The following is a 22410-nucleotide window of genomic DNA, read 5'->3' as shown; positions in this document are numbered from 1 at the left end:
CTTAAATCCCAGTTCTTCTCCCTCTTCAAAGTGATGCTACAGGGTGAATCCCAGCTGTTCCAACAGGGCTCAGACATGGTCAGGATTGACAGTTCTATACCCAGCGATGGCTGTCCCAGCTACAGAAGGGGATATATTCCCACCAGTCAGTCAGCGTTCATTTCGTGGCGTGGGTTTAGTGAGGGGAGCGGATCATCGGGAGCCTGGAGCCTCTCTTCTAGCAATGGATGGCGCGGGAAGAACAGCCAGGTTACACAGGCAGAGGCACCTGGCTCGGCAGCCCTCCAGTAACCAGGGCCTTGTGTCCTTGTCAACAATAATAATAAAATCTGTAACTCCTGTAGGATTATCTGTCACCTCACCAACCTATTTCTTAAGTAACCCACCTATGTTATTGCCATTAATTAGCATTTCATCATTAACTTAGGCAATCTTAATCTTTAAAGAACACGTACCTTTGTGTTCTCTCAAGTCTGTTTGGAGATCTAAATGGGCGATAATTATAGCACAAGATGTGAGAAATCTCCAATAAAGCCTTTATTCTCTCATGTTTCGTCACATAAGCCCTGAACTGCTGAGGCAGGCAGCTATTCTGGCGGGCTGCACGACTGCTTATGGAAACAGGCCTCGGCTTCGAAGCTCCAGCAATGTGCGCGTCCTCCATTGCCGTCTGAGAAAAGGAAAGCCGAGCGGGGTCGGGTCACCGGACAGGCCGGGCCGCCCTGCCCCGGCTCAGCAACCAAGGCGGCGAGAGCCCCTCTCCTCAGGGGGCCGCGCGCACAACCGCCCCTCCAGGGCGGGGCAGGGCGCGGTGAGGCGGGAGGCGGGAAGCGCGCGGGCGGGAGGCGGGCGGCGGTGCATGCCGGGACGGCCCATATGAGGGGAGCGCCGGGAGGCGCCTTCCGCTCGCCCGACCTCTCACCCGGCGGCGATCGGCGGCACAACACGGAAGTGCGATGGCGGCCGCGGCGGAGGGGGCAGCGGGAAGCGGTGGCGGCTCCCCGTCCTCCGCCCGGCGGCGGCTGCGCATCATCTCCGGGCACCTGCGGGGCTCGCCGCGGGCTCCGGAGCGGGAAGCGCTCTCCCCGAGCCCCTGCAAGGCGCAGGGGGGCTCCGCCGGGCCGGCCTCCGGCTCCATCCCGAAGAAGCGGTGGGTGCGGGTGGGGGTCCCCGCGGGGCAGCGGGTCCCGGGCCGCGCCGGGGGGGTCCGTGCCGGGCTGGGCGGGCTTCTGGAGCGGCCGGCTGTCGGTGCGGGTCGGGGCTAGGGCAGCGTGTGCTGCGGAGAGCGGTCTCGCTCACGCCGAGGGACGGGCGTGGGCTGACGGGGCCCGGGGGAGGCCCCGCGTGGGCTATGCGGGGAGCTGCGGGGTTAGCAGGGCTGGGAGATGTCGGGAAGGCAGCGACGGGGAGGAGGACGAGGCTAAGCCCAAACGCGGGTAAAGTGCTGAAGCGATTCGCTGCTGTAGGGAGTGGATGAAACCGAAGGAAGGTGGTCTTCAGCCTCTTACTTGTTTCTGTAGTAAGTGGGATTGTATTAAAATGGAAAGTCGTTCATAGCTTAATAGCTGGAGAAGAGGTTCAATGTATGTAAAATACTTTGAGACTGTTGCAATGAAGAATGCAGCACATGTGGAAAGCAAGGTTTGTGTATGGGCTTTCAGTCCTGCTCTGTTCACAGACATGTGAAACCTTCACCTTAATGTGAATGCTGCCAAAAATGTACTCATACATTAGGCTCTAACTCAAGTTTCTTAGAAATTAATAGTTTTAAGCATGTTAACTACCTTTTCTGTTTCTTACTGTATTTAGTAGTAAGGAATCTAGGTCACATGACACCAATGGAAGACAAGTAATCAAATTGTCTAGTTCAAAATTGTTTCACTGGCTCGTGGATTTTTTTTTTCAGTAGATTCTTTTAAATGCTACAATTATAATACCATGATATAGTTTCATGTAACTTATCATCATGAGGCCCACTTTTCTGCTGGGGTGGACTTGTATTTGTTTTTTGATTTCCCTATTCTTGGATGTGGATTTTCTATATGTGTGTTGGCTTGCTATCCTGTAAGAGCATTTTAAGGTTTAGGTTATAGACAACCTACTGCTCTCCATCGAGCTGCATACAGGGACTAGTATGTTAGTATATGGAGGCGGTAAAGAGGCAGATAGGGCAAGTAGTGGATAAGAGAATTGTTCCTCCTTTGAGGAAAATCCATTCAGCCCATGGTTTGCTCTGAGCTTTTTTCAAGAAGAGAGCAAGGGCCAGTCTGAATTATTCTAACAGGCCATTTGTGGCCCAGGGCCACAAGCTGAGCTTGCCTGCTTCGGAGGACTGGAATGTCATGGTAGTGTAGTCAAATGTTAACAACTTTGAAAGCCTTTAGTTCTCAATGAGGGGGATTTGATGCTCGTGCAGGAGATGTGTCAAACAGTGCTGCTCACTGGGAGAAATGGGTCATTCCAAAATTGTTGCCTTCCGTATTGAGTTTTTCTTTGGTTTGAATTCAGGAAGAAATCACTGTTTCTGGAAAAAAAAATACCAGCTTAGCTAGTTTTCAGGGATTTATTATAAATGAATTATTGTGTAATTTCTACAGCCAGTTATTGCGTCCGTGAAAAGCAGGAGAAACAGGCTATTGTGAAGATGCATGTGACCTGAAGGATAGGTTCTTTCTCTGTGGAAACACAGGCATAGTGAACTTAACTCCTGTACTTCTACAAGTTATCAACATTAATCTCCCATATCAGGGTTTGCTATAGGATCATAATGGATTGCTATTTTTAGTCTAAATAACTTGTTCTGGATTAAGAATAAAAATTATGTTGCTTCAAGGAGCTTATGATCAAAATGGTACAACTGCTGGATGCTTTGCTGTGGGAGTGTAAGGGAGCTGCTGGAAAGCTTGGTCTGCACCATAGATACAACTGTCTTGATGTACCTAGAGCCCAGCCTTTTTGTATGTATAGAAACAAAAAAAACCTTAAAGGGAGCTGTATCTCTGTCTTAAGGTTCCCTCTGAATATCTGAGATGTGGTTTAAACATGTTTGAGATGTTGCACGTGAAAGTTCTGATACTTAAATACAGCTTGGATATGAGGATATAGGTAGAGTTTGTGTTTGAGGATAATACCCAGGTTTTGAAGTGAGTGATGGGGGAGAAAGACCATTCTGTTGCCCATACTGATTTGGAGGTGGCAAGTGATGAACACCTGAGTCCTGCTCTAGTGACTTCCAGCTAATCTGGAGCTGGCTGATCTATTTGTGAGACCTAGAAGGTTGACTGAAAAATCTGGTAAAAGTAACTGACCTATAAGTGGGTACAGTGATACTGCGTCGCTCTTATCAGCAATGTTAGGACAATCCAAACCCAGATGCTTTTTTCTTGCAGTCTTCTGTATGATGATTCAGCTTTTTTGCCTCTTTTGAACTATAATTTTACCTGGCAAAGCTGCAGCCAAAAGTACCTTAAGCAAAATTTCCATTCATTAGGCCTGTTGCATCTTTCCTGTAGTGTTTAAAATGCTGTCAAAGCTACAGACACTATTTTACCAGATTTAGGTGCCCTCTCCTCATGTTGCGTTTCTTCTGCAAAGTAGAAGACATCCTATGACAAAAGAAAAACCTTTGTAGTACTTCAGGTGTAGGTCTCTGATCGCATAAAACTTTTTCTGGCTGCTTGTCCGATAGTCACTAGACAGTGACCTGCAGAAACATGGCTTTCTTGTTGATTGCTCAAAGACCAAACTGTTAAGGATCTTATACAGACATTATTTGTCACCAGTGAGGGGAAGAAGGAGTGTATGTGGAATTGACTGAGAGTCTGTGGATGCTCATCTAACTGTTCCTGTTTCCAAATAAAAACGCCTCTCAAGGCTAAACAATGTGTTTACAAATTGCTGTGTTTAAAGATTGTAATAAGCTTCCTACTTCTTAAAATGACAGTTATTGAGATGGGAAAATTCCTCTGAAAAGACAAGCAACTCTGTACTTATCTGAGTATCCTCTTAAGGGAAATCTTAGGTACTATAAGAGTGGAGAGATGTTATTTCTTGGTGGCATTCCTGGCTTGAATTTTGTATTTTAATTCAATGTTGCAGTGGAAGATGGGGATCATAGTTATACAATGTGTGTTGAAGCCTTAACGGGATGATAGGCTGCTGAAAAACTTCCTAAAAAAAATTGAGTTGGAAAAGAACTCTTCCTTGAAATTACTTTTTCTGAACTTTTATGTTAGGCTGTTGAGTGATTATTAGTAAGCTCACTTTGCTGGTGTGACTTGAGTTAAAAACTTACATAGAGTTATTTTGAAGATTAAGTACATGAAGTGGTCAACTTGCACTGCTTTGAAAACAGTAAGGTGCTACAACTCCCTAGAACACAGTTGTACCAGAGTAACTGTTATGTATGCTAGAAAGTAAGAGTGCCTCAGAGGTGGAGCATGCACTGATGTTAATCTTGCCATAATAGCTTGTATTGTAACTTATTCAAATCAAACTTCAAACAATTTGGTCCTTGTTAAGAGTATTGATTGAGTGTAACTAAATGTTGACTGAGTAGCTTGTATGCTTAAAATTTTTCTGTCCTGGAGCGAGAGAAAGCGGGGCAGGATTTCCTGATTTTCCTCTCTCTTCGTGGAGAAGCTTCTTTCCTGTGTGACAAAAAGAGGCTTGTGGGTATCTTTTAATTATTATGGGCATACTATTATCCAGGGTAAACTAAGGGATGAGTGTATAGCCAGCCACCTGCTCTGTATCAAGTTCACACCCAGGTTGCTCAGGGTAATGTGTTAATATTGCCATACCTTCATATAGACTTTTGCAATTCTTGCTGTCGTTGCTGTTAAGGATTATACTTTATTAAGCAGCAACATGAATTAACTCCTAAAGAGTTGATACTACTTGAATTTAACGAGTAACGTCAAGGAGGCTTCATATCTTACCACCGATACTCAGAGCAATATTTATTTTATTATAAACACTTAACTCTAGACAACAGTGTTTAAGCAACAGTTGACACTAAACTGAATCGTGGTATAGCTGACTTCTGAGCTTAAGGTGGTGGAAACTTAGGGCAAAGAAGGAAAGGGCTGGTGCCATTCGAGAGTCTTAACAAATCAGAAGAGTAAAACCCTGTTGCATTGAGGAAGGTGTAGCAGTTCACAGGAGGCTCTGTGATTGCATCAAAGCAGTTAATTGCTAGTCAAGGTTAATGCTTGAAGTAGAGGAACAGATAAAGAAAGAAGATTCTCATGTGGAAACACTAGCCTGATAAAAGAAAGTGTCATAATCTGAAGGCAAATGTGACTTCATATGCAACAGCAATTCCTGTCTGTCATCTAGCTCCAAGTAGTTGAATGTCAGGCAGATGAAATGTGAGAAATCTGTAAGAATTTAAGTAATATAATATGTATTGTTAGATCATTTGATACCAAGTAAACCAAACTGGATATATTCATTGGTTAAATTTTATTAGAAAAAACCTAGATACAAGATAGAAGTGTAAAGTACAATATCGATTATTATATGAAAGCAAGTAGCAGTTTGCAGCAAAAACTGGAAAAGTTTTGTAGATCGACTTCTTGATATCTACTGAGATCTGAACTGTTATGTACAAGAAAATGAATGTGTGTATATAGCTATTTATTTAAACTTGATTTGTTTATTTAAACTGAATAGAATGATCTGTTAATGCAATAGACTAGAGTAACTACTTGGACTTCCTAGAAGCTACTTTGAGCTGGACTAAGGTAAGGACACCTGTAGTGTAACAGGTTGCAGCCAACTAGACTTTCCTGAAATGTTACTGTACGTCTTCGTAGAGAACAAATAATGTGGAGTATTAAAAATCAATTGTAGGCTGAATGCAATGGACAAGCATAATGCCTCTGTAGTGTTGTTATATCCAAAATTGGGCTGTTGTGTGCAAGTCTTCAGGGTTGATGGTATAGGCCAAGAAGTTTTCTTCAGCAGTTGTCGGATGTATTTGCTACAGAGCATGCTAAAAATTCTCTGTGCAGTAGGTAAAACAGTGCTGTCCAGGAACTGAGCTTATTTTGGTTGAGCAAATAAATGGCAGACAATTGATTCCTTCATTAACTTGTTTTTTTAGATAGCAAAGCAGATTTCCTGCTTTTGCAAGCTTTCAAAAAATACTTCTCAAAGGACTGATCTCTAGTGTTTGAAAAAATCTTTAAATGCTTGTTCATTTACTGCCTGGAAGTAGCCATGTGCATGCATTTTTGTAGTAGAGCAGTCTCTTTGAAGATAAAAATGAAACTAGTGTCAACTGAAGTAGTAGGTGGAATAGAGATAGCTTCTAGTAAAGTATTCTGTTGCATAAGAATCATCATTTGGCTAAGTGTATACTGAGAAGCATAGTTATAATGTCTTGGTTTTCCTGAATCTTTAACTCACCCTAATTGACTTAAGCTTTCTACAAAAGAACGCTAGAGAAACACCAATTTCTTTATTCCTTGGGGCTTTGTTTATTACAATGTGGTGAAATGAAGAGTAATGAAATAGTCGAGGCTAGGAACATGTGTAAGGAGAGTTAACATTTGTTTTATCAGAACAGTTGTTTAAAAAAAAGCACACTGTGCTTTTGGGTACCTAAACCCTTGAAGTCTTATGCCTAAAATCTTGTGTCTGCATTTGCCACTTACTGTAGATTTAAACTGTAAATATGAACCCAGGTTTGTGTTGCCATATCAGCTGTTCAGCAAACAGAATAGCAACTGAATCAGGTGTATGTGCAGCTGCAGGGGTTTAGCTGAAAGTGTGGGCTACAGAACCTGAATGTGTCTAAGGTTATAAAACAGATGTTATTTGACTTCAGACTTGAGAGTGATTACATTTGGTTTGCTGCACGGAAGATCATCCAAGAGGGAAGAAGTGTAAGAATGGCAAACACAGCAGAAACTCCCTGCCTGCAGCGTGGCATTCTTCAGATAAATGATGCTTTCACAAAGCAGTTCTTGAAGGGATTCCTTGGGGTACATTCCCTTTCCTAATGTCCAGGCACATGATACTAATTTACTACTGGCTTCACAAACACTGTGGAGTGGCTTGCTTACTTGGTTGAGAAGTGTGACTATATAACCTAAGCAGAGAGACTGCTGCAGAGGAGAGGGAGAGTGACCTGGTATCACCTGTGGAAAGGGTTCTGAATTTCCAGCTGGTGGTCTGAGTTGGTAACCAAAAGTCCAGCTGAGGTGGGCTTTGAGGAGTTACTGTTTGGGTAATGTCTTGTTGTTGTAACCCCTTAGCACCATAATACTGCTTCAGTCTTACTGCACCCATGTGCTGAGTTTTGCAAGAACTCTACAACCTGCAAGACTCTTTTGCATTGTTACATTAGGCAAATACTGGTGCTTTAGCCAATGTGGTAACCCCCTTAAAAATGCCACTTTAAACTAATTTCCAAGAATGTGCTGGTTTTTGGATCATGGAACAGGAGTGTCTGGGTATCTTATGTATATGTCGTTTTAATGCTGAGCATCAACTGGTGATTGAATTGAAAATGCTGGTGGTTATTGTGAGGAAATTGATGTGAGCATCTTGGCTTTGCTCCACCTGGGTCGCATTGATTCAGCTAGGTTGAACTGCACTTTCATCTTGCTTCTCTGAAGAAAATACATGAAACTGTCACTTGTCCTTTAAGTAAATTAGCCTGTTTGTTTCAGGTTTGTATATAAAGTACCAGACCTTCAGATTATTTTGGAGAAGGGGGAAGTTTTGTTGATATTTATGTGCTTAGATGGTATGTCTGTGTAATGAGGCAATTCCATTCTTTGTTAAATCACATGATGCTAATGTTTGGAGTTCATTCATTACTTTATGTTCAATGAAATATCAGAACCAAGATAATCTCATAACTTCATCATAAGTGAAAAAATGTTGTGTTTACTTCTGGTGTTATAATATCAATGTGCTTTAGATCTTGGAAAATAAAAGGCTCTGCAACTGTTGGTGATACTTTTGCAGTATAAAACTCTGCTTGACTGGCAGTTTTAAGTATTGTGTATGCAGATGTCTGATACGTACTTGTGATGTGAATTTGAAACTACTGAAAAATGATATCCATAGTTTAATTTCCACGTGGGTTGAACTTCGGAAGCTGAGCTTGGATACATGTGGGAGACCCTGTGCTTGTTCTTCGGTTTCCTAGTGAAAGACAAGAACTTTTTCAGCCAGTCACCGTGCATCTCCCTAAAACATGAGATTTGGAGAGTGCTGGCAGGTACAGTTTTGTTGAAATAGCATGGGTCTGGAGGCCTCTGCCTGCCCAGCTGAGTGACTGGATGCTTCGGGAGCACTAGTTCAGCCGGTGGGCTGGGGGCCACCCTGCTGCCCTCCCAGGCTGGGCATGCTGCCACCTTGTGAGCTTCTGCCTAGTTTGTAGGCACCTTAATGGTCATTTGGGGGCTTAATATAGTGCCTTGGGCTGGGACATGAACAGTGTCCTGCCCAGTGTCTCCTTGATCATTCTATAGCCAGTTTTCCAGAAAAAATGCAGAAAATGCTTGACTTGTTGAACAAATATTTTGCTGTAAAAATCCTTATTGCATCGAGTCAAACTAGTATTTCAGTGTTGGGCATTGGAAAGTGAAATATTTAAATTTACTTAACCTAGTCACACTGTTTTCATCTCCTATTGTCATTGTTTCCATGGTAACTTGTTTTCTTTCAGGTTTTTTCCTTCAGGCGATATAATTTTGTGTGTGTATATATAAAAATATGTATTAATAAAAGTTAAGCAAGCTTTGCTTTATAGTACTTCATACATTTCAGTAGTGAATTTCTGGCTTTTAAGTTAGAAGGCAAGAAAGAACTTCCTACTATTTCTGGCTAAAATATGGAATATTTCTGTCAAAGATGAAAGTACAGTTAATGAGCTTGATATTTTGTTGAAGCCAATGTACTGAATAGGAAAGGTATTGTCTTTAAATGAGACAGTTCAGGTACAATACAGAGCTGAGTAACATCAAGTTTAAAGCAAGAATAATACTAAATGTTGATGAGTCTGTCTTTGCTATATATATTCTTGGAAAGGGGGCTGGGAAGAAAAATAGAAGGGTGTATAAATTATGGCTTGCTGCACATAGAACATGTGTAGCAGAACATGTCAGTTGACTAAGGCAAACTGAGCATCTTTTTTCAGGCTGGGGCATGAAACTTGACATGTTTTGAGATATTCAGATATTATTCAGAGTATTCAGATATACAGGGTATTCAGGTATTTTTTGTTGTTTTACCGTTTACAAATTCTTGAATTTTTGAAGAATGAGGATAGAAACTATTACTGCAAGGGAAATTTTGTTTCAGATGGTACAAAATATTGAAGTGTTAGAGGATACATAATTTGTAAAAGTCTAGGTAGATATAATGGTGGTACATATTAGTTGCAGATCAATGTGTAGTTTGAGTCCCTTGGTCTCAGAGCCAGGGTTGGATACATTGAGTACTCATACATGGAGGGAGCTTTTAATGTGTGCTTAGGTCTGCAGATGCTCAGCAATTCTTTCTGCCCTTTATACTCTTCTGGAATATAACAGCGAGATTTTGGGGAATGAAAACCTTGGGAAATGTAGAAGGCTACACTGATTGCTCAGTCACAGCTTGGATCATTCTTGAGAGCCAAGGTAAACATGATGTGTGATGCTAATCTGGCAGGCAGCTCTAATTGCTACACCAGGGCATTACAGAGGGCAGTGGAAGTGCTGCACTGGAGCTGGGTGTGAAAAGCTTTTTCTAAGGAATGGTGACTGTATAAATCTGCAAAAGGGCAGTATGAAAATGAAGAAGAGGGAGGAATGCTGTTACACCACTTATGATTAGAAAAAAACTTTTTTCCTTGTTTGCCTTCTCTTTCTTATTATGCTGTCAAATGACAGTTTTAATTTCCAGATGTAAGTTGGAAAGACAAGGAAATGCAGAGCAAGTGTGTGTTACAGTGCATTTCCCTTACTCGAGGGAGCTGGGGTAGTGAGACAGAGCAGGGGAAGAACGGCATACTGCCCTGGCCTCTGTCTTGCAGAGCTGCTTGCACCTCTTCTGAATAATACGTCAACTAATATGTAACACTCTTCCAAAAAGTTCTGCTATGATCTTTGAATTATATCAGTATGACATTGACATTCCCTCAGTAGTCAAGGAGGCTTGCAGATCTTCTCTGGATGTTTCCTGCTTTCCTCTGTGCTGAAGGTAATTCTCTTGAGTCTTGAGGTTCACCAGCTCTTGTTCATGAAGAGCATACCTTTCAAATGATATGTGAGAAGATCTAAACAGCTTGATCTTCCTGCAGGCCATGTCAATTACAAATCAGAGCTGACTAATCAGTCTTTCTTTTAAAATCTGGTCTTTTTAGGCTTCTTTTTTAGGGAGCCGCATGCAGTATTTTCTCAAACTTGTTCTTAGTGTGTAGGCGTGAAGTGCTAGGAACTACAATAAGTAGATCAAACAACAGTTCTTAAACTGGCAGTACTCTGGTATGGTGGAACAAAAGAAAGAATAAATGTAAGATGACTTGTTACAAAAACAGCCCTTCCTGTCTCCAGACAGAAACCTCATACTTGCTCAGTATAGTTTTGGATATAAAAATTAAATACTTTGTTGCGGAGTTTACCTGTCACAAGATATAATACTACCCATTATGTGGGGATGGGGGGGAATATCCTGATTTGGTGTTATGAGGTAGCTGAGATTTATTCAGGAATAGTTCAGCCTGAAAGTAGCCTCTTAAGAGTTAAAACTCTTAATCTCTGGTCTGTATTTTAAAGCCTGATGAAAGCACCAGGTAGTTTAACACCAACCTAGGAAAGTAGGCCTTTAGAAAAGGCAAACAACTGGGAATGCAGTCAGCTTAGCAGAAGGACCTTGTATCTGGATCTTTGTTCAGTGCCTTAATTAATAGTACCTTCCCTGGATTTTGTGGGAAGTATCTATACGTACTGACATCAGGACTAATGATAGTTTCAAAGCTGTGCTTTATCAGTTTATCTCATGTCTCCAGTTCCTTTAGAGCCTGGTCTTTTGTGTCTTGGTTTGTCTGATTGTCTCCAGCTTTGCAGCTAGTTTCTCTAGCCTGTTTCATGCATCATACTTGGCATACTTATTGTGGCACTGCCTTACAAGAGGACTTACCTCTAAATTGGAGGGGAGGCTGCCTGAGCCTTCCTCAAATTTCACTTATTAACATCAAGTCTGTTCTGACTTTACAGGGTTCGACAAACTACAGAGATCAGGTATATAGAAATACTGCATTTAGTCAGCAGAGGGAGAAATCTTGCCTTGAGGAGGACTGCAATGATGGGGATTTAGGGGAACATTTAGTTTAAAAAAAAAAAAAACAAATGCCACTTGAGTTGGCCAATTCTGTGTCAGCTTGTTCGCAGCTGGGAACAGCTCAACTGTGTATGACGTAGTGTCTTTGTGGAATTTCTTATAAATACATACAATATTTATAAATATACATATATAGAATATAGGAATACATGTAAAAATAGGCAAGACTGCATAACATGCATTAAGAACACTTTTTCATAATCTGTCATGTCAGTTGAATAGCACGAGGCATTCCTGTGCTATTGAACATGAGTGGATCCTTGCCCTTTCTGAATGAACACTACATGTGTAAAGATCAAGTCTATCGAGAGAGGAGGCAGCCAGAGAGAGGCTGTATCTGGACAACTGTCTGCTCAAACAGTTTAGTTTTGGCTGAACTTTTAGAATCAATTCCTCAGTGTGGAAGAACAACATAGATTGGCTATTTCACAAAACTGTATCAGTTACTGAGTACTGAAACTGCTCTATAAAGTTTGCTTAAAGCGCTAGATTTGTCAAAGGCTTGTTGAAATGTCAGATTCAAACAATTGTAAAGAAATACATGTCTGTGGCTTTTTTCCATTTGATTAATTAAAACCTTGTGTACAGGCAGTTTGAAGAAAATGAATTTTGATTAAGCCAAATCTATTACAAAACTGACTGTGTCAACAGCCTGTGTTAATATTATCTTAATGATGAAGGTCTTTGGTAATCAATCATCACCCTGTTATATTGTATATAATGCTGGAGTTACAACTGACTTGAGGCAGTGCTTTCTCTGAATCATGAGGTCTTTTTTAAATGGTCACCCTGATCACCTTACTCTTACATTAATACAGTCAAAGAGTAAGAGCTACATTCACTGTATATAGTGGAGTGAGGTTAATCATCTGTTTTCAGACTTGTTTAAGATGCCTTTTTATTAACTAAAATTCAGGTTTTAGGTTGGTACTTCATTTCTAATGTAAACAAATGGCAAACTTTTTAAGCAAAGTTAGATTAATGTGTAGTTACTCTTTGTGTATCTCTGTCTTAAATATGTTTACATTGATATACTTCTGATGATTTTATAATTAAGAGATCCTCTGTTTTGGTATGGTTGTGCTTAAGGTATTTCAATTTTGTGGTTGTATTTTGGCAGTTGTGGGTTTGGTTTTTTTGTATTCCTTTTCTTATGGTGGCACATTCAGGTTGTATTTGGTATGTTATTCATGTGGTTCTTGGGGTTTGGGTTTTTTTGACTTCCCAAAATATGTTTTCAATCCAAATGTGTCTGAGTGCCTCATCAAGTGAATGTTATTAAGAATGCAGTGAGATTACAGTAGTGATGTCAAACAACTAAAATTTGTATATTATATGTAGAATAATAATGCTAAATGTCTCTTTCATTCTGAAAATATTTAGCTGTTACCTATTTGTGTGTTAGTATTTATGTATAGATTTAAAACCAAGCATCTTTCAGACATTACTGTTGCCAATTTGAGAATATCACCATACAGTGTGCATTGACTTAAGCTGGTGGTTGTTTTTATAAAGCATCTTGTCTTTCAAGTCTTAGGATGCAATCTGAAGGAGTAATGGTTGTGCCTGCAGAATTACTTTTAGCTCTAAGCTATGCACTTTTGATATGTACTTGATTTATTGAATTGCTATCTGATAAGACTTTTTTTCCAAAGCCATATAACTACAAATCATTTTGGGCTTACCATATGCTAACATTCTCACTTATGTATTTTTATTCCTTTAAGGCAAGAACTTCTGAAGTGGAATGGATGGGGATATAATGACTCTAAGTTCATTTTCAATAAGAAAGGTCAAGCAGAATTCACAGGAAAAAGGTAAGTTGAAAATTTATATAACTGAAGTATCTTATTTAGTAATTTCTTTGAAAAGAGTTTAAGAACTGCACTGGTCAGTTAATCCAAAGGCAGCAAAAAACTTGCTTTATCTCATAAAATATGTTATTAGTTGTTCTGCATTTAACAGATTTACTGAATTCTATACACAGTAGTCTAACGTGTAGTAAAATAGACTGTGTGGCTTATTGGAAGATTTATTAAAAGTATTATAAAGACAAATTAATGTGAATCTTCTCTGTAACTTGATATACTCAGTGCATTAAACTTCCCTTGGAGAATGGAATCAGACTGAGAATCTGCACCATGTTCTAAAGCTTTAGATAACATGCAGCAGGTCAGTGCAGTTTTGAGAACCTCTTGAGCATCAACAAGTTGCTTTATTAAACTTCCAATTTGTGTTTTAGGTTTCTTAACCACTGTGCATGGAACTACTTTATCATCTGAGCTTAAAAATAAAAACTGCTCTTCAGTTGTATGTTCTGTAGTGGCAACACTTCTGACTTATTACCTACTAGCCCTTTGTACAGCAAGCTTGTTTTTCTGAGAAGTATATTTTTTTGAGGAAATGATGTTAAAATTAAGTCTATTGGGGATCTCTTAACCTTTTTCCAGTGGGATTTAAGCCTCTCACGTGACATCTTACTGGTTTTTTTCCTGCCTCCGTGGAAAGTAGTCTTGCAGTCTCTTCCCTGGTTTAAAAAATATACTTTTTGTAAGAGTAAAGAAAAAGAATGGGGAAGAGAAATAAGTTTTAAATAAGTACTGTCCTTCAGAAAAATTCCTTCCTGGTCTTTGAGTTTGTGTAAACTAGCATGAGCTAGTTTGAGTCAAAGCTGCAAAAACCTAGCTGGGATGTTGAGCACTTCAATCCTTAATTTCTTAATTTTCAGGCCCAGATTAAAATGCAGAGCCTTGTCTTGGTGATCTCTCTCCTTTTGCCAGGATTCTGACTCTTTGTCACTCATTCTTTCATCTGATGTTTTTAGTTTATCTGGGGTAGGTTATGCTGCACAGAAAACTTATGCAGTGGGCTTTGAAGTAAAAAAGGTAAAGGGCTGGACTTGAATTTTTTTTCAGGAGGAAGCATCGAGGCTGCTGTTTGAGTACCAGTTGCTGTTCTAGAATGGGGGGAGAATAGTGTCTTTTTCCCATCTGCATTCTCTCTAACTGATAGATAATATTAGAAATGCCCTGTTGGGCCACACCAGTGTAGTTTCTATGGGATAGGTTGTCACAGTGGCAAAAGGAGTGTTTGAAGTGAAAGTAGGAGAATAGACATCTGCAAAGATGTTGTAGCTGCCTCATCCTTTTAGTATCCGCTTACAGATCTGTTGTCCATAAATTGTCTAATAGCTTTCAAGTCTGCTGATACTGTCTGCCTCTACAGCATCCCATGGCAGCAAGTTCCAGGTTGCTGTTGTGTAAAGTAGTTGTGTTTTAAACCAAGTATCCCTTACTGTGTTGCAGGATTAGGTGAATGATAGTTCTTCAGCCTATCTACTACTTTATTGATTATATAGGACTCAATCGTATCCTCTCTTCCACTTTCTCTCCATGCTGAGGAGTCCTGGGCCCTTTAGTCTCTGCTTGTAAGGCCCCTTGGTCTTTACAGTTGCTGTTCTCTGAACCCTCTCTAGCTCCACTACATCTTTTTGGAGATACAGGGACAAAAACTGTGTGCAGCACTAAAGGTGTGGATATACCAGGGCTCTATAGAGCAGCAAAAAAGAGATGAACTGTCATCTTATACCTGCCCGGTTGATGCACAGCACCGTTGGCTGCTGTTGTATGTTGTCAGTGAAGATGATTTTTCCTGTACTGAGTACCAGTCTGATTCTGCAAAATATGCAAGTAATGCTTTTTTTTTTTGCTTTTCCAATTATCTACATCTTATCTTCTGTCTTCATTTGTCTGCTCAGGTTTTTTAAGGGCCTGAGTTCCTATCAGTGTAGTATCTGTCTCCCCAAAAGAGCTTCATATTATTCACCTAGTTGGAGAGGCCACTGATGAATCCAGGTCACTGATGAAGACATGTAAAACTGGTCCCAGTACCAGCATGTGGCAAGCTGCACTCCTGAGTCTGTCTTGGATGGTGATCAATAAACCCTGCCCTTCGCTTCTTAGCTTAACCTTATCTTATCCTTCAGCCTGTAGAAGAACCTTTCCTTCAGTACTGTAGCAATGTGTTTTCTTAAATAGCTTTTGGGGTGAACACCTGTGGAAGTATAAAGGAGTGTGGAATTTAATGTTCATTGTATCCCATTGTATTCACTTTCTGGTTGTACACCCTGATAGAAATCCAAGGGTTAGTGAAACAGGATTTCCCTTTGAAAGTCATGTTGACTTTCCCAACAGACCATGCTTTTCCATGTGTCAAATGATCTTTTTATTATGGACTCTACCATCTCACCAGGAATAGAGGATACTTGCTAGTCTGAGCAACTAAACCTGTTTTTTGGGAGGGGTGTGTGGGGAGGAGGTCTTTTGGGGGGGCTTGTTGCCCCATCAACATACATACAAAGCTTGCTTCCTGAGCAATCATGTGTTGCATTCTGTGCAGTAAACCCACTAACTCCCTCTATGCTGTGACTTCTGTCTGTGTCTTGACTTAAAAGTTGTTTATTTTCTGATAGCTTTAGTTTGTCCTTTGAGTAAGTAAGTAAGGTTACCCTTGCAAGCTAGCTATAGCAATAGGTTGGCAATACCAAAAAGTGTGTCTGGAGAAGAAAACACACCAAGCTGACTTGAGTCTCTCTGTACCTTTGTTGCAAACTCCTGATGCAAATGCATTAAACTTTCATTGCTTATTGCACTTTCCTTTTCATAGAATTCACTCTTTCATATGGGTATGATGAAACAATAACAGCTGTCACAGGAGAAATGACTGAATGCTGTCTTCCAAGCTGAAGAGTCTAGCTAGAGTTGAGATATAGTTGTAGCCTTTTATCTCTAGGAACAGAGTAGGGTTTTTTGCAATAGGAGAACTAGGAGGTCATTGAGATGAAGAAACAAAAGGAATTGATCTTTCTGTGTAATAGGTGACTTAGTTGTAGAGTTGGTTGCAACAGCTGTGAAGGACAGGGTCATAATTGGATTAATAGTGATTGAATAATCTTAGAAGGAAGACCCATTAGGCCTAATGCAGTGACCCAGGTGCAAACTATGGTAAGGATTCTCAGCTGCTAAAAGCTCTTAATACCAAAGAAAGGTCCTTTTTCTCTTCTCCTTGGAGAATGCTCGTGCATACATAAACATGCACAAGGTGTGTATATGTATACAGTTAATAGCAGTAGTTTCTACCTGTTTAAGTGTGTCCCCAGCCCTATTTGTTTTCACATGTGGTACACATGGTCACAAACAGCTCCTCTGTCCCTTGTCTGTAAGTCTTCATTTGTCACATGGCTAAGCTCTTGCTAAAGAGTTTGTGATAGAAATAATTTCACATTCCTTGATGGATTCTGATGCATTCTGATGATGAGGGAGGAACCTTTAACACTGTTTTTCTTGAAAACATGGAAGGTGTACTGAGCTGGGTTTGTGTGTCTGCAGCTGCTGTTTATGTTGCAGTGTGTACATACACATGTGTCCTCTGCCTGTAACTGGCATGTAAACTGTGGCACTGCTTTCTACACTACTGAAAGGGAGAGACCTTTCTTAAAAATAAAGATGGGGAGGTGGGATATCTGAAAAGCCTTATGCCACAATTCCCAAAGATGATGAAGAAAAGTAATGTCTAAGATGTTGACATGACAGATGTTTGATTTTCTGTGAAGTACAGAACAGTTAAATACAATGAAATGTGCTGTTGCATGAAAACTAAATGTGCAGAAGCTTTGCAGGCTTGTAGGTAAAGAATTTGATTTAAAACTTTTGTTTGTGCATACATAGAATCGAAAGAAGTATATCTGACATTCTTTTAATTTAAAATGACCCTATGTAATATTGACTTTTCAGGTACAGATTAGGTGGTATGGTATTACCAACTTTTAAGGAATGGATAGAAAAAACGTTTGGAGCAAGTCTGGAGCACAAAACTACCTCTAGAGTAAGTAAATAGCTGAACCAGTTCCTTTGAACATTAGTCTTGGTGATAATCAAGACCACACTGTTAAAGATGATTCAGCTGTTGTCCTGAAGGTCATGTTGCACATAATTGATTTAAATATAGTGTATTAATACCTCAGAGTTTTTGAAAAAATTATTTCATGTAGAACTACTACATGAAACCTTCAATGACTTAGCATGACTTGTGGTTCCAGGTTAATTGGTAGTACTTTTATTGGAATGAAAGTTCCCATCACAGGGCGGGTTTTTTTTGTCCTTGTTTGTAGGTTGCTTTTCACGATTGTAGAAACTGTTTGCCTAGAGGGAATTGTTTATGCAACTTCAATGTTGTTTATGATAACAAAGAGAGAAGATACAGTGAAGTTAAATTGTGCTGTGTTTTCAGTGTATTTAATGGTATCAAACTTCTTATTTGACAGTAATTTTTTTGCATGTCTGGGTGCTGAAAACTGGCTACCAGAATACTCAAGATTGAACTGAATGTTTTCAGAAAAACAACACATTCGGAATGTTCTAGGTTTTGTGAAGCATCCATATTTTGCTTTTTAAAAAGAGTAACTCATGTTAGAGTCAGGAGACCTGACTCCCTTCTAAGAAGAATTCCTTTGAGGCTGCAGGTTCCTAACTAGATAGCTGCTTAAGCAGTGTTGGAAGCAGGCTGTGCTTGTACAGTGACTGTAGCAACCCTGATTTGGGTAACAGTTTTACCCATTTCTTGAGTGTGTTCAAGACTGCATTTTCTCTGAAGCAGGTAATCTCATAGGGCCTGAAAACTTGAACATTTCTTCAGTCTTCTGTTAATTAAGACATTCTTTCATGTGCTATAACTTGCAGGATCTCCATCTGCCAATATATTTTGAAAAAGTTCATCTTGATGTGAGTGTTTTGCTTGACCAGGATTGGTCTTAACTGGCAGCTGCTTTAACTTGATGTATTTTCCTTCACCAGGATTGGTCTTAACTGGCAGCTGCTTTAACTTGCTGTGACTAAAGGTCCTGAGAGCTGTTGTTCCCTTTCTATATGTAGAGGAAATATAGAACGAAGTAGAGCTGGAGGACAAGGGCAGATTCTTGAATAGTGTCTTGATCCACAGCACGTCTTGCAAACCAGCTCTTCAGGATATCTGCCAGCAATGTTGAATGTTTTCCTGTTATGTTGTGCCCCTCTGGTTCTCATGTTCTTGTTGTGATCTGAAACAGGCTGACTACCTCGACACATAATAGGACTCTTTGGAGTCTCCAGTATATATCTGGACTTGTCATAGCTGTTCTCAACTACTGCAGGTCCCCCATTTTCATGTCTCTGTCATAGTTCCTAGTTTATATTTCAGGTTGTCATGCTATACTGGTTTTTCACCTTCTAGTATCATCAGAGCATGAAGAAACTTGGGTATAGGAACAGCGGTAGGAGAGGAATCTCTTGGTCCATTTGTCTTTTCTGTCTCATCTCTTCCTGCCTCTGTTGTATAAGACTGGAGGGTTCCCTGTTGCATGCAACTCTTCTGTTATAATTAACAACAGTAAATGTACCTGCTTCTGTGATGCTCAAGGCCTGATGACGTTTTTTCATTTGTCAGACTAGACTTACCACAGACAGCAGTTTAGATCTAGTTCACATAGGCTTCCTGTCTAGCCATTCAGTGCACAAATCTTGAAATACTTCAGTCCCATAAGAATAAATAAAGGTATATTTTTGTTTGGCATTGTGCATAAGATTTTTATAGATGAATATTCAACTTTTCAATCTTGAAGGTTAAAACTAAAGGATTAAAATACTTGTGGAAGAGATAAAAATCAAGATACTTAAAACCATCTGCAAGGAATTGTTACAGCTTTAAGTAGTTTGTGTCCCTCTTAGGGAGAACAAAGATCTTCAAACACTTGGTGTTCAACTTGAAATGATATGAAATAGTTCTGTCTATGGAAATCCATGAAGAAACCAAACTTTAAAGTAGAAAATGTAAGCACAGTTAGCAAGGATTTTTTTTAAAGTGATTTAAAGATCTTTGTTTGGTACCTATTTGTTTTTCTTATGTGTCCCAAGTTTCTGTCAGAGCTCTGCTCTTTGGGTTAGCAAACAGCACTGTGTGAAAGTGCATTAAGAGCAGAACAGTAAGAGCTAAGGGCAGCAATCCAAGACCTGACTTCCTCTGTGCTTATTGTGACTGGCCCCTAAAATCATGATCTCTCAATAGTGGTTTGCCTCTCACCTGAACGATGCTTTATCTCAACTTCTATGTCTGTAGGTGACAAAATGAATATGGAGGGAAAAGCCTTTTTCTCAGATGTCTGACACCTTATTTCAAGAAGTATATTATCCTTAAAGTAAGTCAGAACAGCACATATCCTCTTCCAGAAGTTGAATCATTGTTAAAACTATTTTCATTAGGTCATGTGTCCCATATGAAAACTCTAAAACAAACACTTGGCTATCCTTTTGAACCTCTAAATGTTGTTAGCTATCAGTCATGAACGTATCTCATGCAGATATTGCTTTCTGAATTATCCCTGTAAGTACTCTTAATTTCTACATAACCTTACATAGTTTCTTGTATGGTGGACACTGGTAGGCAAGTTCCATCACCATGGATCTTTTAACTACCTGAAAACTTTCCTGTTGAAGTTTAAATCTTCCCTTCTTCAGCTCTCATGACTTTGAGACTCAACCCATTCAGAATAGACTGCTGCAGTGGTGGCAGATGGGAGACTATTAATCTCTATTTTCCTTGTTGTTAGCTTAGTAACTGGTGCTATCCTCTAAGCTTTTATCTTAAAACACATATTGGCAAAAAGTAACACCTGTTCTGGAGGTTATGTAGAGGAAAGATAGGCAAAACTCTGTTCCAGGAAAGAAAACTTGGATGGGTGAGTATACTTTTTTGTAGCAGGCTGAAACTTTAGAAGGTGAAAGAAAAGTGAATTCAGTTTTGCTGTTTTCTCTTTGTACTTGTTAAGAAGCATAGGCTAGGCTTGTCAAAGAAATGTCTAAGTTTCTTTGACTATGTGGAACATTTTGTACAAAATACTTTTTGGTGGTAGGGCTATAAGTAAGCTCTTTCTTGTATCATTAGGCAGTCTGTAGTCTTTCCTGATAGCTTTATAACAAAATTGCAAGCATGTTCTTCTATTTGAGTTCAAGGTGATGTTGGTTAATTTGCCGGCAAGGTTTTAATGATAGAAGTTTGAAAGCACTGCGCTATGTTTTAACTAATTTTTGTGCAACTCCTGATTTTTAAGAGTGTATTTAAAATAAAAGAAGTGGTAGTGAAAAATTTTCAGTTCTCCTGCTCTCAAACTTGAGGGACTTTGTTAACTAGAAATAAGATTCTTGAACAACATTTTTCTTTCAAAATAAGAGTTGAAGTCGAGAACTTAGTTTTTAGTCATAAGACAAACTTTATATCTAATTAAAGAACTCCTTAATTAGAGGCCACTTGTAATAGAAGGCGTAACCCTTTAGGGAGATTACCCATGGAAAAGTATAAATGAATTTATTGGCTTAATTTTTAAGGGGGAAAAAAAAAAAGCATGTTGGTTTTTTGGAACCATCAAAGCACTTAAAAGCATTACACTTAATGTCTACAAAGATCTTATTTTTTTTTTGGAAGTGGATCCTGTAAAGAATCGTCATTCGCTAAGTGGGTTTAAAAAGTCAACACGTGAACTACGTTTTTTTTGTGCCTGATATCTAAAGTGGACTTTAGAGAAGATAATTAAGTGCCTAGGTCTGCATTTTGAGAAGCCATAAGAATACCATACAAGACATATGTCGTAAGGACCTGGAAGAATGGGTTGTTAGAAAACCTTAAGCAGGGGTTTTCCCTCTGGACTTACAGACCTTGACTCAAGGCCTGTTGGTAAGCCAAAATGTCCAGTGTAGTTTCTTTGAAAGAAAAACTTTTTTCCAAGGCGTTGATCAGGACTTCTAGCTAGAGGCTTTCTGGAAACACCTGTATGTTCATGACTGAACATGGATTTTATAAAGTCTTTCTGATGTGTGAGGTCTACTTAAAGCATGCCAGTTACATTATATCAGTCAAACTTGGTTTTGCCTTGCTTTGGACTAGGCTTTGGTCCGAGATGGGTTTAACTTCCGGTACATGACAGGAGGAGGGGAGGTTGGTAGAAACAGAACTGTAAGTAGAAGAATTTGCAGAGTGGGTAGTGGCTTTAGCATGTATTTCTCTGTATTGGAGGAGGAATTTATAGTCAAAAAGGAATTTTTGCCTTCAGTCTCCTTTATCAACAGGAGGGTCTCTAGTTCTGTTCAGGCAGCTGTTTTTCTTGGATCTTGAAGTCTTTAAAAAAGTATTTTGTTCAGTATGCACTCATAAGCTAGTGCATTTCTCCAAATTTATCAGGAGGAAAAAAGGTAAGAATGTGCTACTGAAATAAAACTTCCTGTGTGCATCTAGTCAGCTGAGTACCAGGTAGGACAAGTGGGATCAGTGATTGAAGATGAGGAAGAGCACTTTTGTATTTCTGATCTTGAATAGTTGTGTTTGGGTATCAGTTAGTGTTAACTTGGTTTTACTATTTCTGTTGTACAGAAATGCTGTAAGAGTGAGCTATCTTTAATGAACTTATTTTCTTGTATTGTAGGCATCTTTAAATGTTAATGATGTACCTCCATCCATTGTAAATGAAGAATTTCTTCAGGATCTTAGAGCCACTAAAATCTCATATTCACAGGATGCAGAAGATAGGGTATTCAGAGCTCATGGTAAGAGAACTTAATTTATGTAACTGTGCTGCTTTCGATGCTTCCTTGTTTGAACTTGTTAACTTTATTGTTTGTATTTCAGGTCACTGCCTACATGAGATATTTGTACTCAGGGAAGGAATGTTTAAGCGAATTCCTGATATAGTTGTATGGCCTGGTAAGCTTTAATTGTCTTATTCTCCCTTCTGATCTGGGAGGCCATTGTCTACTAAACTCCTGTGCTTGCTTGTCATGGGGAAGCTGTCTCTTGGTTCACTGACTTCACTTGTCTTTACAGAAACTGAAGGAGTTTTCTCATGAATGGTAATCATGATTGTTTAACATCTGGATTGCAGGTTGTGCCTGTGAAATCCCATCATTTCGTGGGGAAGTCAAATTTATTATTAAATATAGCTGAAGTTTCTGTTGACAGCTGAATTCATGACTTAAGTAACCACAGTGT

The 22410-nt window shown here is 39.6% G+C and overlaps 1 protein-coding gene across 1 annotated transcript in view; it reads left to right on the top strand.

The window, feature by feature from the left end:
• Window positions 1–956: 956 nt before the first annotated feature.
• Window positions 957–22410, top strand: part of AGPS (alkylglycerone phosphate synthase) — a 56910-nt gene continuing 35456 nt past the window's right edge. The window contains exons 1-5 of the mRNA XM_050899710.1: window positions 957–1150; window positions 13071–13160; window positions 17136–17226; window positions 21848–21968; window positions 22051–22125. Coding sequence (XP_050755667.1) covers window positions 957–1150; window positions 13071–13160; window positions 17136–17226; window positions 21848–21968; window positions 22051–22125 — 571 coding nt within the window. The remainder of the gene's footprint in view (window positions 1151–13070; window positions 13161–17135; window positions 17227–21847; window positions 21969–22050; window positions 22126–22410) is intronic.

The sequence above is a fragment of the Gymnogyps californianus genome, chromosome 7, assembly GCF_018139145.2.
Source record: "Gymnogyps californianus isolate 813 chromosome 7, ASM1813914v2, whole genome shotgun sequence".
In the NCBI taxonomy this organism is placed as follows: domain Eukaryota; kingdom Metazoa; phylum Chordata; class Aves; order Accipitriformes; family Cathartidae; genus Gymnogyps; species Gymnogyps californianus.
This window is presented reverse-complemented; position numbering and strand designations above follow the sequence as displayed.